Consider the following 16,525-nt stretch of genomic DNA (forward strand, 5'->3'; position numbering starts at 1 on the left):
TGTATCCTTTACTGTGTTATCTTGATTTTTTTTAACTTTTAAACTTCCCTGCATTACTGGAATAAACTCAACTCAATTGTAATGTAATGTTGTTTTTATGTGTTGATGCATTTGATTTGCTAGTATTTTGTTTGGAACATTCATTTGCATTAATATTCATGAAAGACATTGGAATGTGATTTTCATTTTTTTTTTTTTTCATAATTCTCTGCCAGGTTTTGGTATTAAGTTTAGGCTGGTCTCGCTACTTTTTCTATTCTGGAAGATTTTTATTCAAGATTAGTAGTATTTATTTCTTTAATGTTTAGTACAATTCATCAGTAAAATCACCAGGTCAGAAGTTTGCTATGGAGGAATATTGCTAATTAAGAAGCAATTTATTTAAAAGTTATAGGACATGTATCTTTTCAAGTTATGATTTTCTCAGGATATATGCCCAGGAATGGGATTGCTGGATCATATGGTAGCTCTATTTTTAGTTTTTTAAGGAACCTCTGTACTGTTCTCCATAGTGGCTGTACCAGTTTACATTCCCACCAACAGTGTAGGAGGGTTCCCTTTTCTCCTCACCCTCTCCAGCATTTAGCAATTTATTGTTTGTAGAATTTTTTGATGATGGCTATTCTGACCAGTGTGAGGTGATACCTCATTGTAGTTTTGATTTACATTTCTCTGAGTGCTTAGTCACTCAGTCCGACTCATTGTGACCCCATGGACTATAGCCTGCCAAGCTCCTCTGTCTGTGGGGATTCTCCAGGCAAGAATACTGGAGTGGGTTGCCATGCTGTCCTTCAGCAGATCTTCCCAACCCAGGGATTGAACCCAGGTCTCCTGCATTGCAGGCAGATTGTTTACTGTCTGAACCACCAGGGAAGCCCGATAATTAGTGATGTTGAGCATCTTTTCATGTGCTTTTTGGCCATCTGTGTGTCTTCTTTGGAGAAACGTCCGTTTAGATCTTCCACCCGCTTTTCTTTGGCCGTGCCATGACCAGTTCCCCAACCAGAGATAGAACCTCCACCCTCTGCAGTGGAAGTGCAGAGTCTTAATCACTGAACCACCAAGGAAATCCCTTTCCTCATTTTTGATTGGGCTGTTTGTGAAGCACTTTTTTGTTTGTTTTTAATTAAGCTGCATGGGCTGTTTATAGATCTTGGAGATTAATTCCTTGTGGTTCTCTTCATTTCAAATATTTTCTCCCATGTTGTGGCTTGTCTTTTCATTTCGCTTGTGGTTTCTTTTGCTGTGCAGAAACTTTTAAGTTTATTTTTATTTTTGTTTTCAGTACTCTAGGAAGTGGATCAAGAAAGATCTTGCTGCGACTTATGTCAGAGAGTGTCCTGATGTTTTCCTCTGGGAGTTTTGTAATACCTGGTCTTCTTTATTTATTTTTGTGTTTGGTGTTAGAGACAGATTTAGGTTTAAATCTACCATCTGATTAGGTGTTTTGTACTTGTCTTATCTATTCTATATTTCTTTTTCTCTTCTTTCTTGCTATTTGTACATTGATTGTTTTCATTAGTCCATTTTTTTTAATCTGATTGCTTAGGAATTATACATTTAAACTATTATTTTAATGATTCCCCCACATGTTAAAGATACATATATTTTATCAAATTATATTTATTTGTATTTTGATTTTAATTACTCTCAATTCTTTTCTGCATGTCTGTCCTTTCTTCTGAGGTAAATTTTCTTCTTCCAGAAGAAACATCTGTATTATTTTTAGTAGTGCCAGGCTTCTGGCAACAAAACTCCATGGTTTTGTCAGTCTGAAAATGTATTTACTTCATCTTCATTCTTGAAGAATGTGTTTTCTAGAAATGGAATTCCAAATTCAAAGTTATTGTCTTTCAGTACTTTAAAGATTTAATTCCACTTCCCACTTGCTATAACAGTTATTAAATATCTTGAAATAGATCTTTTGCTTATAAGATGAGAAAAAAAACTGAGTGTCAGAGAAATGAAATTATTTTCTCAAAGTCAGTTACTCATGAGAAGGGCCAAGATAGAAACTCTGGCCTTCATTGGTCTAAAACCTTCTTTAAAAAATTAGTTTATTTATATTTGACTGTGCTGGGTCTTCTTGGCTGCTAGGGCTTTTCGCTAGTTTCAGAGAGCAGGGGCTACTCTTCATGGCAGTGCTTGAGCTTCTCATTGCAGCGGCTTCTCTTGTTGTGGAGCAAGGGCTCCAGGGCACATGGGGTTCAGTAGTCGCAGCGAGTGGACTCAGTAGTTGTGGCTCCCAGACTGTAGAGCACAGGCTCAATGGTTGTGGCTCATGGGCTTAGTTGCTCGGAGGCATGTGGGATCTTCCCTGACCAGGGATTGAACCTGTGTCTCCTGCATTGGCAGGCAGATTCTTTACCACTGAGCCATCAGGAAAGCCCTCTAAAACTTTTTCTGTCATGGGGTTTTACAGTCTGGTATCTTGAGACATGTTCCTTAAAGTCTGTTCTGCTTGGTGACCCCAAGATTCCCTCAGGAGTTAGTGGGCCTGTGAGAAGAAAGTCATGGAGTCCCTTGAAGAAATATCAGAGGAAGAGTCCCCCAAAGAACGCCACACTTCCTCAACACCGTCCTGGAAGCTCACAGCCAAGGAGATTCTGGCTACCAAGACCCAAAACTACTTTGCCCAGACTAAGAGAGCTGAGAACACTTTGATCCAGGTTGCCTTCTCCATTGGTCTAAGCAGCATATGGCGGTTCCCTTACCTGTGTCATCTGAATGGAGGAGGTAAGGCCAGGGACCTGGGTCCTGAGTTTAAAGACAGAGTTTCAAGGCGGGGCACCTAGGCTCTGAGGATGTGGGGGCAGAGCTAACTGGAGATTAAGAGGAGGAGGGCCAGGACTCCTGGCTGTCTGAGCACAGCTCCTGTCTCTCTTCTTCAGGCAGCTTTATCCTGATGTACTTCTTCTTGCTCCTCTTTTTCGGGGTTCCCCTCATGTACATGGAGATGATCATGGGGAAATGTCTGCGCGTGGACAACATCCGGGTCTGGAAGCAACTTGTCCCTTGGCTGGGCGGCATAGGCTACGCCAACGTACTGGTGAATGAGGGCCCAGCCAGGGGCATCCCAGCCCACCCCCTGTGGCCTCCAGGCCCCCTGTCTCCACCCATCCCGCCCCACCTCAGGCCCGCCGTATCCACCCCTAGGTGTGCATCTTGGTGAGCTTGTACAACAGCATTATCATCACCTGGAGCCTCTCCTACCTAAGCAACTCCTTTCGTTACCCCCTGCCGTGGGACGAGTGCCCACTGGTGAGGAACATCAGTGTCACCGGTGAGGAGAGGGAGGGGGAAGGCCCGCAGAGGCAAGGGAGGCAGGGGCACCAAGCAGCAAGAGCCAGGGAGTGAGAGCCGGCAGGGAGGCAGTGGCACGCGGGGGCGCCCCCGGGTGAGGCAGTGCCTAAGGGACTGGGCTCCCCCAGACCTTTCTTGCCTGCAGACTGTAACCCACCAGCACTTCTGGTACCACACCACCTTGAATGCCTCAAACCACATTGAAGAAGACGTCGAGACCCTCGTCCTGAATCTCACCCTGGGCATCTTCACAGTCTGGTTCCTCCTCTTCTTAATCATGATGGTCGGGCTAAAGATTTCAATGCAGGTTAGCCACTCTGATTGCCGATCTCACCACCCCTTCACCTTTGCCAGGTCCAAAGATCCTCAGGCTCCCTGTCCCCACACCATCCAACACCTTCCTGCTGACTTCTATTTTCCAATCCTCATGACCCACCCCTGACCCCGCACCCGCCCAGAGGGGAAGCTCAGAGGTGACCATGCAGCCACTCCATCAGGGGTCCTAAGGAAGACGCTGTACTTGCCCTCAGCAGTTGTCACTGCTCCTCTCAAAGAGAACCGCTCATCTCTCATCCGTGGCACAGAAGAGCACCTCAGGCTGACCCAGCTCCCTCTTCACCATCTCTCATCTGCATGTCACTGGATGTGGGGACCTGCAGACAGCCTTGTAGATCAGACCACGGCCTCACACCCTGAGCCTGGCATACCCCACCTTCCTGCGTCTTGACAGTGCCCGTTAACCCCTAAAGGAGCTGACTGGCACTGACGTCAAAGTTTCTCATTTAGATTACTTTATTCCAACCCTTATTTCCAACCCACCCCCTTGGCACCTGGATATTCTCCTTCTGTGGAATAGTAATGTCAGATTATCTTGGTTAACATTACCTGTACCTTCTGACCCCTGTATCTATGCAAACAACCAACTTTCATGCCAGGCATCCCTGGAAGCCCAGCTCACCATGTCTTTGCAGCCTTCAAAATAAGCCAGTCACACCAAAGTGGGTTTTATTAAAGGCTTAGTATAGCACACGGTGGCAGGGAGGTGAGTTTCCCTCATCAATCTCTGAGAAAAAAAAATTTTTTTTATTTAATTCCTATTAAGCATATCATTTTCTCACAGAGTCTCTTCTCCATTTCTTCTTTTCCCCTTCACCTGTGAAGGTGTTACATCCAGTCTTCAGCCTCACTGGCTCCTCTCCCCTTTGCAGTTCTTGTCCCTAAGCTCAAAAATGGGCCAGCAAAACCAAAGCCCATGAATTGATAGTATCCAACTGCACCACAGGGCTTCCCCGGTGTGGTAAAGAATCTACTTGCAATGCATCCCTGGGTCAGGAAGATCCCCAGGAGAATGAAATGGCAACCCACTCCAGTATTCTTGCCTGGGAAGTCCCATGGACAGAGGAGCCTGGAGGGTTACAGTCCATGGGGTCACAAGAGAGTTGGACAAGACGTAGCAACTAAACAACAACTGCAGCACCATTTAAAAGCCATCTTTCCCTGGGGCCTCCATGTGATTGGTGGATTTTTTTCCCCTCAAACGACATTGGTGTCTCCTTAGAATAACCCCCCTGGAGCTCCCTCTTGTCACATCCCGGCCCCATGAGCGCTGCTCACCTCACTCTCTCCGCTCCTGCCGGCCCCTGCTAACGCTTGCCTCTCTGTCCTATGCTCCGCTCCTGCACACATCTCCTGACTTCGGCTCTCTGTCCTGACCTCTCTGACCAGACGCTGCTTTTCTCAGTATTCCTTCCCTACATCCTCCTCCTCTGCTTCCTCATCCGAGGTCTCTTCTTGGAAGGTGCAGCCACCAGCCTCAGACGTATGGTGACCACAGAGGTGAGGCTGGGCACTCCAAACCGTCACCCTCCCTCTCCTTCTCTGAGTTTCCTTCCCCTGCGTCTTCTCTCCTCCTGTCCCCTGCGTACCTCTCGTCCCCCCTGTTCCCACTCCAGCCTGCCCCCTCCGCCAGCCCACTGGTGGCTCTGCACTCTGAGCCCATTCCCAAACTCCTCTCGCCCACCGCCGCGATCGACAGCTCTCTGCCTGGGCCTCGCTGGACCTGTGGCGTCAAGCAGGAGGCCACGTGCTCTATTCCCTGAGCCTGGGCATGGGCACCATCATCTTATTCTCCTACAAGGCTGGAGGTGACAACTATGCCCAGGTGACCTCTTTGGTGACCCTGGTCAACCTGGTGACTTCATTGCTGACTACGTCCATCATCTTTATAGTGCTGGGGTTCTGGACCACCACCAGTGGACACGCCTGTGTCAAGCAGTGAGTAGTCGCAGCCTTCCGGATCCAAAAAGAGGTCCCCCTTCCTCTACTGTGGCAGTCCCCCAGCCTCATGGACCTTCAGACTCAAACCTCTCCAATAACAACAACAACAACAATAATAATATCACATTACTCTCAGAGAAAAACAGCTAGAAGGGAATAGACTAATATCCATCCAAAGACTGGGCTTGCCTGGTGGCTTGGACGGTAAAGAATCCGCCTGCCATGCAGGAGACCCAGGTTCAAGCCCTGGGTCAGGTAGATTCCACGACTGTCCAAAGGTTTCTATAAACTGCAAATGGTGTAGAGAAGTTTTCAGAATCAATTGTTTAACTCACAGAGAGAACCATTAGAGCATTCTGAGCCAGAGACAGTGGCTGTGGCCCAGGCTGTACACTGGAATCATTTGGGAAGCCTTAGAAAATGCTTATGTCTGTGTGCCCCGACCCCAGCCCCCCACCTCCCCCTCAACCCTGCAGAAATTCTCATTTACTTGGTCTGGAGTGCATTCAGGCACTGGGATTTTTTTAAACCCTCAAAGTGGAATTTTTCTTCCAGTTAAGATATTGAAGGATGCAAAAGTCCATATTTGTACAGTAACAGCATTTTTTAGTAGATAAAATAAAAATCATACTTTGCTATACAGTTATTGAAGTACAGTGGACCCAAGAATATTTAAAGAACTAAATCTATACCAAGGGACTACTAAAGGAAATTCTTCAGGCTTTAGGGAAATACCCGGTTTGTATTTAGATTTCATAAAAAGTACAGAAAAAATAATTTCACCTATCTAAGCTGTTCTGAACATACTTGCTAGTTTTTCAATAACTGAATAACCTAGCTTCTTTAAATTAATTAAAATTAAATAAAATTTAAAATTCAGTTTCTCAGTTGTATTAGTCATATTTCAAGTACTCAAGCCACATCTCATTAGTGGCTGCTGTAGACAGCACAGCTCTAGCGTAATCATCAAAAACAAAATAATAAGAGACATACGTCAAACCTACTAGATTCCAGATATCAGTGCCCTCCCCGGCTTCAGTTGTAACAACCAAAACTGTCTCCAGACGTTAAATGTTCCTGGGGGAAAAGATGGGCGTATCAGCCCCTGTTGAAAACCATTGTGTTAAGGATATCGAGAACAGAAAAACAGTTACCACCATCCTTTTTTTTTAAATCTATTTATTTCATTTCATTTATGGCTGCACTGGGTTGTCTTTGCTGCACACAAGCCTTCTTTAGTTGTAGTGAGCAGGAGCTACTCTCCAGCTGCGGTGGGCTTCTCATTGCAGTGGCTTCCCCTGTTGCGGAGCGCAGGCTCTAGGGCGCCTGGGCTCGGTAGTGGAGACTCGCAGACTCTACAGTCCAGGCTCAGTAGTCGTGGCGGCATGGGCTCAGCTGTTCTGTGGCCTGTAGAATCCTCCCAGGCCAGGGATCCAACCCACGCCCCCTGATTGACAGGCGGAAACTCAACCACTGCCAGGGAAGTCCATGTCATTCTTAATGGTTAATTATTGAACATTTTCCTCTAATATTAAAAACAAGACAAGGGTATCTCTTTTCATCACATCTCTTCAATATTCTAGTGAAGTTCCTAGCAGTGAAAGGAGGCGAACAAGGCACATAAAAAGAACAGAGCATAGAGAGAACTAAAACTGTCTTTATTCACAAATGGCATAAGTGTACTTAGAAAACCTTTAATCTCAAAAAAAAAATACTAAAATAAGTAAGAGCATTTAGGAAAGTCACAAAAATAAAAGTCACCATACACAAACAAAATTTTCTCCACGCTAACGGCAAACAGCAGTTAAATTAAAATTTAAAGAAGCAAAACCATTTACATTAGCATCAAAACCCACCAAATACTAAGGCTAAACTTAACAGAAGATGTGCAAGATCTCCATACTGAAAATTACAAGGCATTGCTGAGAGAAAGACCTAAATAAGTGAAGAGCTATGTTCATGGATTTGAAGAATCATTCATGTTAGGATATAAGTTCTCCCCAAAGTGAAATGGCAGTTTACATCCTAGCAAACTTTACCATAGAACTGACAAGATCACTCTAAAATGTATATGGAAATGCAAAGGATGTATATTAGTCAAAACGATCTTGAAAAAAAAAACAAGTTGGAGACATACTACTTGGAATGTAAATAAGTATTATGCAGTACAATCCAGCAGTCAGGAGCAATAAACTTGGTGTACATTCCGCAACGTATAGCTATCAGCAAAAGAAAGAAAAAAGAAAAAAGTAGGACACAGAATGCTGTTTATAGCACAACAACACATCAGTGATGACACACAAAACAATGTATTTTTTCCACTAAGTAATATCCATATTTGAACACATGAAAGTGAGTCGCTATAGAAGCAGAGGAAAGAGTGAAATTCAAAAATGAAGGAGGTCCAGTGGTGGTCCACTCTGGTGGTCCAGTGGTTGAGAGTTTGCCTTCCAATGCAGGGGACTCGGGTTTGATCCCGGGTTGGGGAACTAAGATCCCATATGCTGTGGGGCAGCTAAGCCTGTGTGCCTCAATGGAAGGGCCCATGTACGGCAACTAAGACCTGACACAGCCAATAAAATAAAGAGTTTTTTTAAAAAATGAAGGAGGAGAAAGATCTAACACACCACTCCGCTGTGCTGGTTGAGGAAAGCGTATTATGAACGGGCCTGATGAACCCAGCACTCCAAACTTAAGGTCCCAAAAGAGAAAATCCTGAGTGTATTCATTTTCTGGGGCTGCCATAACAAAGTTCCACAAACTGGGTGGCTCAAACAACAGAAATATACTGTCTCACAGCTTTGGAGGCCAGAAGTCCTCGCTCCACCCGCTGGCAGGGCTGTGTTCTCCCTCGGGCTGTAAGGAGCCCCGTGCCTCTTCTGGCGATTTGCTGGCCGTCTTTGGTGTTCTTGTCTTGTAGATCTCACTGGCATTCTCACATGGTGTTCTTCTCCACGTCCGTGTGTGTGTGTGTGTCCAAATTTCCTCTTGTTATAGAAAGACACCAGTCACAATGGATTAGGGCCCCTCACCACGACAATACAACCTCATCTTTAATTACTTCCACACCAGTCTTATTTCTAAATAAGGTCCCTTTCTGAGGTAGCGGAGGATTAGGACTTGCACCGGGTGAATCTGGGAGGCGGGGAAACACAATTCATAACACTGAGGAATTAGCTACCACAAATGTAGCATCTCCTGCCGCTTAGGTGGGACCCCCAGGCCAGCTGGCCCCAAGTCCATGTGGTCAGCGGCCGGTCCCTGCCCTTGTTACTCAGTGGCGCTCATCTTGGGCAGCTCACTTTCCCCTTCAGCCCTTGACATCCCTGGCCTGCAGTCAGCTCTCTCCCCGCTTCAGGAGCGTCTCAAAGCTGATGCAACTGATAGACGAGGGGGTGCTGCCTCAGAACGCCAAGCCCCCAAAAGACATCCTGCTGCTGCCCACCCTGGACTACATAAAATGGATCAACAGTCTCCCGGGCCATCTCCGGCAACAGGTCATCCACCTATCCCCATCCTGCAGCATCAAGGTGCAGAAGGAAATGGTGCGTGTTTGGGAACAGGAGGGGAGTTGGGAGTCCTTAACGGCCCCAGAGGACCTAGGGATCTGCATTTCCTAGGGTCCTTGGCCGGGGTGGGGGGCCACCTAATCATCTTCTGAGGCAAAGTAACCGTTATAATCACTTTCCCACCACCATTTCATATGTGCCAAGGCCTCTGGGGAAACTGTCCCTCACATTGACCTCAGGATCCCCATATATTAGAGGTGGAAACCGAGGCCTCAAGAGGTTAAGCTCACATGGCTCCTGAAACCAAGAAGGGCACTCGGACCATCCATCACCACTCTGGCCTCTTTCTTCCACCCAAGGCAGACATTGTTAATCGATCACTGCACCATTTCCCTCCCCGCATCCAGACCCACCACTGCCTCAGAGCCCTTCTCCCCCACAGTTCATGGAGGGCCCCGGCCTGGCACTTGCAGCCTTCTCCCAAGTCGTCTCGTTGTTCCCTGGCTCCTCTTGCTGGGCCATCCTCTTCTTCATGGCCCTGCTCATCATAGGCTTGAGCAACTTGATGAGGCTCTTGGAAGGCATTATCTTTCCCCTCCAGAACTCCATCTCCATCTTCAGGAATTATCCCAGGATATTCTCAGGTACTGTGGATTCTCACCCCAGTGACAGCCTTGCCTTTGGTCCCTCCTTATCCAGCCACCCCCAGTCTCCAGGGCTTACTTTGACCCCTGAACCCAGCCCTACACATAGACCTCAAGTGTGGCCAAACCTGCCCCTGCCTTAGCGATCGTCTGCTTGGGAGGTTTTCTGGGCAGCCTCGTCTTCACCAGTCGTGCTGGCAGCTACATAATGTACTTGTTTGATGACCTACTGGTCCCACTGACCCTCGTCATCACCGTGGTCTTCCAGAACATGGCCCTGGCCTGGATCTACGGAGCTGGGAGGTGAACGCCCAAGCCCCCAGGGTCTGCCCAGCCAGGGAACCCCACCCCACCCTGGGTCTCTGAGGAGAGCTGGGGCCTGGTCTGGTCCCTCAGTCTTTCCCACAGCAGGGAGGTGTGGCTGAGGGTGCAGGGGTACAGGAGGGAGTGATCTGAGGGAATCTGAGGCTGGGGGGCCCTAATGGAACAAGCAGTCAGGATCCAGGGGACTCAGGGACCCTGCCATTGGCCACATGGGCTATTCTGAAGACAAAAGGCTGGGAGCGATGCATTATCCCAGGATTGGGGGTGGGGAGTGTTTCCCATGGGGAGACTAGATGTAAGAGCCAACCCCAAGGAGGGCCTGGCAGGACTTGGCAGCTCTTAAATGTTGAGAACTTGTGAGAGAACCAGACGCCTGGAAAGCCCACCCTCCTAAGGGCCCCAGGCCCCGGGGGCCAGAGGAGGGCTCCCTTCCAAACGTCCCTTACCATCGCCCCCACCCCAGGTTCAGGGAAGAGATGTTCAGTGAGATGGGCCGCCCTCTGTGGCCCTTCTCCTCATTCCTGTGGTGCTACGTGACCTTGCCAGGGCTGCTGGCCCTCCTCACCATCTGCCTCATGCAGCTCTACAAGGGGACACACCTCTACTACACTGCCTGGAATACCAGTGGGGTGAGACCGCCCCGCCCGGGCCTCCCACTCCCACCTTGGGGACCCCTTGTCAGAGGACACCCTGCAGGACCCCAAGTCTGGGTTCCTATGGTCCCCAGGGACCCTTTGACCAGCCTGCCAGCCCCTGGGAAATCTGACCCCCAGCATCACGTGGACTGAGACCTCACCGCCGCTGCCTCTCCCTCCCACCCTGGTCTCTCTCTCTCTGCCCCCAGAGCCAGGAAGTAAAACATCTCTACCCGCAGAACAGCCTGGGCTGGGTCATCTTCCTCAGCATCCTCACCTTCCTGCCGATTCCAGTCCACCCACTCCACCAGTGGTGGTCCCTCCAGGACTACGTTGCCCCGGATCCCTTTGAAAAGCTAATGTCTAAAAAGACACCCATGAGCTCCTCCGTGTCCTCACAGAGGCCGAAGCACCACTCTGTGAAGTCCCAGGAGAAAACCAGCAACACCTCAACTGGAAGGTTAAGTGTGTCCTTACTCAGGACGCTGAAACCTGAGCCAGGGCACCTCAGCCAGGACTCGGGCAAGTATGAGAGCTCTTCCTGGTTCAGCCTGCCTCTACTGACCTCCCTGTCATCTTCCTTGACCATGAGGAGTGCCAGCTTCCGTGTCTCAAGGCAGGTGAGCCCAATCTCGACAACCACAGACATCAGCGACAAGGGAAGGGAGACCGAGGAAGAAAGCCCCCCAAAGAAATCTGTTCAGTAACTCGCAACACCACCCACCTTTTCCGAGGCAGAAAATCTGTCCGATGACTGGCGGCATTTGTGAACATTTTGCTACAGAAATAGTTGGTTTTGCCGAAAAGGAGGGGAAGGGGCACATGGATAACTTGCCTAGCAATCGGTGACAACACTCATCTGGCCTTGGAAGGAAATGGACAACCCAGAAGCTCTTTCTTCCCTTCCACCACTTCTGCTAAGTGGAACACTCTGCTTTGGGCTTGGGGAACTCAGAAGAAGTCACCTCCATTGCTGCACCAAGCAGGCATGATGGCATGGGCATCACAGCACTTCCCAGGACCCAACTCCCAGTTACCATGGAGACAGACAACGTGCTCTCCAACCCCCCTGCCTCTGCCACCAGACTGGACTGGTGGGGTGGCTGACCTCTCGGGGGCTGCTCTCTCAGGATGAGGCTGAGACAACAATGTTGTGAGTTAATAAATGGGTCCACTTGGACCCCCCCACCCCCATGCACAGGCCTCAGGCATAGTGTTCTTTGGGTAAACAGCCCAGATGTCAGCCTCCGCCTACAAATACACCCTCCAAACTGCCAACCTCTGGCAAACTGAGCATCCAGTCTGGTGACCCCAGTTTCCCCCTGCCTTTGAGACCCTTCTGTGTCCTGGAGTTGAGCCAAATTGTGTGGGGAACTTTGCAGCAATCAGTGTCACTCAATCCAGAACGTATGTTAATCCCTAAAGCTAACTTGGTAATTGGCGCCCATACTGAATCTATCCCATAATTCTCCTCTCACTACTCCCACCAAGAGGGAAGTATGCCTAGAACATTCCAATCCTTGCTAGCTGGCTGTTATACTTCATTCTTACTTGGGATAGAGGCCTTCACCTGTAGGAGGTGGGTCACCTGGTTTCCGTGAGATCAGAACAGGGAAGCATAGAGAATTTGGGCCTTATTAGGGTTTTCTGTGGGAGCTAGATAACACTGCCCTGTCTCCTGAATGGGCTTTTCTGGTGGCTCAGACGGTAAAGAATCTACCTTCAATGCGGGAGACCTGGGCTCAATCCCTGGGTTGGGAAGATCCCCTGGAGAAGGACATGGCAACCCACTCCAGTATTCTTGCCTGTAGAATCTGCATGGACATTGGAGCCTGTCGGGCTACAGTCCATGGGGTCGCAAAGAGTGGGACATGACTGAGAATCTAAGCACAGCACAACCTCTCTGAATGTCACATGGAGTTAAGGCAGCTGGTGGGGAGGGGTGGAGGACCTAGGCCCTTTCTGGAAGCCACACCCCTTAGTGACTTCCTGGGCAAAAACCCTTCTCTCCCACTGCCTACCCCCCAAAGGTCATGACCTTGAGAATCAATGCCAGCTCCCATCATCCCCAACTCTGGCTCCCAATCACTTCTCAAATCTTCATGTGCACCTTTTATTTACCTCAAACATGTCTAAACATCTATGACACTCCTTTATCAGGGCCCACTTTCTGAGAAACATCCCCAACCTAGGTAGAAAATGTACCTATGAACTCCCATTATTCTATATACCTGATGTCAGTTAAGTTTCATTTGTTTTGCTCACTGGTTTAAAAAAAGTAGATGTAAGTAGAAATTCTAAATTTTTCTTCCTGCATTCCCAATGTAATGGCTTCTCCAACCCTGTTTGAAGAGCCCTGAAAGAGGCAGAGGCCCCCAGGCCCTTCCTGCCCCGAGACTCCCCTCATGACCGCCTGCGTCCTCCCTTACCCAGCTCCGGGAGCTGGAGGTGAGTGGTGTGGGTCTGGTCCCCCTTCCACCCTCACCGTCCCCTCTGTGTCTCTCCTCCCCTGTCAGAGTCAGGAAGGGCCACCATGAATCAGTATTGCCAAGCATCCGGGCGGGGGGGAGGGTAAAAGAAAGGCCAGTGTAGACGATGAGTCCTACCTGCAGAGCGGTAGTCAGAAGGTGGTTTTACGTGGGGCTGGGGGTGACTGAGAAGTCCTGGCATGGAGGACACCTTCCCAGATGCTATGAGAAGCCCCCTGCCCCTGTTAATACTTGAACAAAGCATTAACAGACAGGCTTGTGGCCAGTCTCCCTCTCCCACCTCTCCTTTCAGGAAGTGGATATTGCAGGAGGCCTGGAGAAAAGAAAGGACAGCCCTGTGGTCAAATCACCCAGTCAGCAACCCAGGTGGAGAGAGAAGCGAGGAGGTCTGGCTCCCAGTCTGGGATCCTTTCATGTTTCATTTCCCCACCAGGTGGTTAAGTGCTTCTTGACCCTTGCGTCCAGGGTACCGGCATGCGACCTACATTCCCTGGTCTGAGGGGCTCCCACAAGCTTGGGAGGGAGTTGAGGGCATGCGAGGTGGCCTCTGTGGGGGGAGATGGGTGATCCTGGGGAATGTGGGGTGGGGGCCTCAGGCCCCTCTGCAGTGGGCTGTGGAGGAAGAGGTGTCTTGGCTAGGATGGTCCTGCGGTGTATATGTGGAGGGATGAGTTTTGTTAACTGTGAACTGAATGACCATGACACTGGCTTGGGGAGGCCACGTGAGGAACTTCAGCAAGTAGTTTCTGCTAAGTCAGTTCTGCAAGCTTTTCCCACAAAGGGCCAGATGATATTTTTGGTTTTTTGGGACATGGTCTCTATGGCATACAATACTGTCCCTCAGGATTGCTTGCAGGACTCCCCTCCCCCACTCCCCAGATACCAAAATCTTCAGATGCTCAAGCCCCTTATATAAAATGATGTAGTATTTGCATATAACCTACACACATCCTCCCATATGTTTTAAATCATCTCTAGATTGCTTAATACCTAATATAACATAAATGCTGTGTAAATAATACCCAGTGTGGGAAGTTTTGCATTCTAAAAATTTTTTTACATATTTTCGATCATGTGTGGTTGAACTCATGGATGGTGGAACCTGTGGATGCAAAGGGGGCTGACTGTATTCTCTTTATTTGATTTTTACAACTCTTAAAAAATGTAAAAACCACTCTTAGCTCACAAGCTGGATTTATCCCACACACAACGTGTGTCGTGTACCAACCCCTGATCTAGGGCCATATGATGCCTACAAAAGAATGCTGGTGACTAAACCAGGAATCTCTTTGAACTCTCTAGTTGGCCCACTTTGTGCCAGGCAGCCACCTGGAGGGTATGACCACCAGGCTGTCCAGCAGAAAGAAAGGTGACCCAAGAATGGTTAGGGAGAATCCTAAATTCTCAAAATGGTCTATATAACTCCCCTACCCCTTAGATCTCAGGAGATTAATTAGCAGGAGGCAGCCAAGAAGAGATGCCCAACCTGCCCGACTAAGCCGTGCGGGCCAGGAGGAGAGGAAGAAGGTAAAGTCAGGAATCTTTATGAGTTGATTATTTAGGAGACGGGTCCAACAACCATTAACACCAGGTGCATGTGGACAGGAGGGAGAATAGGAAGTCCCACCTTATCCTTGACTGCTGCTGCTGCTGCTGCTGCTAAGTCGCTTCAGTCGTGTCCAGCTCTGTGCGACCCCATAGACAGCAGCCCACCAGGCTCCTCCGTCCCTGGGATTCTCCAGGCAAGAACACTGGAGTGGGTTGCCATTTCCTTCTCCAATGCATGAAAGTGAAAAGTGAAAGTGAAGTCGCTCAGTCGTGTCCGACTCTTAGCGACCCCTTGACTGCAGTGTCTTCCAAATTTGGCTCTGGGGTTGGATGACTGCAGTGAACCCTCCTCCACTTCTTATAAACTTAAAAAAATTTTGGCTACCTCGGGTCTTCATTGCTGCAGGCGGGCTTGCTCTGGTTGTGGTGAGCAGGGCCTATGCTTCCTTGAGGTGCGCAGGCTTCTCATCATGATGGCTTCTCTTGTCATGGAGCACAGGCTCTAGGGTGTGGGCTCAGTACTTGCGGAGCATGGGCTTCGTTGCCTGTGGCATGTAGGAGCTTTCCAGACCCAGGATGGAACCGATGTCCCCTGCATTGGCAGGCAGATTCTTAACCACCGGACCACCAACCACTGGCTTTTAACTCAGCCCAACAAGCAGTGATCCAGGCCTAGTCACTTTCAAGAACCTGTGTAAATCGAAGGCCTCACTAAACCAGCAGCTTTGCTTCAGGCAGTTTGTGTGTTTGGGTGGGGTGGGGGTGGGTTAAGTTTTCTCCAAAGAGGAAGCCCCTACTTTTCAATTGCAGAACTGAGATGACCCAAGGATCAGCCTAGCTGTGTCCTTGAACATGCCATTTACATTTAACCATTTAATACCTTAATAATTGACCTACCCCAAAATGGCGGAATCAAGTCAGACAGTCATAAGGTCTCCATGGGTCAGGCAGTCCCTTTCAACGGAGCTTCAGTTCTGTTCAGTCACGCAGACATGTCCGACTCTTTGCAACCCCATGGACTGCAGCATGCCAGGCTTCCCTGTCCATCATCACCTCCCGCAGCTTGCTCAAACTCATGTCCATCAAGGTGGTGATGCCATCCAACCACCTCATCCTCTGTCATCCCCTTTTCCTCCCACCTTCAATCTTTCCCAGCATCAAGGTCTTTTCCAATGAGTCTGTTCTTCACATCAGGTGGTCAAAGTATTGGAATTTCAGCTTCAGCATCAGTCCTTCTAATGAATATTCAGGACTGATTTCATTTAGGATTGACTGGTTGGATTGCCTTGCAGTCCAAGGGACTCTCAAGAGTCTTTTCTCCAACACCACAGTTCAAAAGCATCAATTCTTCGGCGCTCAGCTTTCTTCACAGTCCAACTCTCACATCTATACATGACCATTGGAAAAACCATAGCCTTGACTAGACAGACCTTTATTGGCAAAGTAATGTCTCTGCTTTTTAATATGCTGTCTAGGTTGGTCATGGCTTTTCTTCCAAGGAGCAAGCATCTTTTAATTTCATGGCTGCAGTCACCATCTGCAGTGATTTTGGAACCCAAAAAAATAAAGTCCCTCACTGTTTCCATTGTTTCCCCATCTATTTGCCATGAAGTGATGGGACAGGATGCCATGATCTTAGTTTTCTGAATGTTGAGCTTCAAGCCAACTTTTTCACTCTCCTCTTTCACTTTCATCAAGAGGCTCTTTAGTTCTTCTTCTCTTTCTGCCATAAGGGTGATGTCATTTGCATATCTGAGGTTACTGATATTTCTCCCGGCAATCTTGATTCAAACTTG

At 48.5% G+C, this 16,525-nt stretch overlaps 1 protein-coding gene across 1 annotated transcript; it reads left to right on the forward strand.

Annotated features, from left to right (window-relative positions):
* The first annotated feature begins 2,481 nt into the window (after positions 1–2,481).
* Positions 2,482–11,399, forward strand: LOC148774320 (orphan sodium- and chloride-dependent neurotransmitter transporter NTT5-like). Its single transcript, XM_088830057.1, is given in 11 exon segments — positions 2,482–2,736; positions 2,892–3,049; positions 3,157–3,283; positions 3,432–3,610; positions 5,029–5,139; positions 5,339–5,577; positions 8,939–9,125; positions 9,532–9,844; positions 9,847–10,036; positions 10,521–10,686; positions 10,902–11,399. Coding segments are annotated over 11 exon segments (2,391 nt in total). The 5' UTR covers positions 2,482–2,513.
* Positions 11,400–16,525: the final 5,126 nt, after the last annotated feature.

The sequence above is a fragment of the Moschus berezovskii genome, chromosome 22 (assembly GCF_049115385.1).
Source record: "Moschus berezovskii isolate FMDL1 chromosome 22, NW_MosBer_1.0, whole genome shotgun sequence".
In the NCBI taxonomy this organism is placed as follows: domain Eukaryota; kingdom Metazoa; phylum Chordata; class Mammalia; order Artiodactyla; family Moschidae; genus Moschus; species Moschus berezovskii.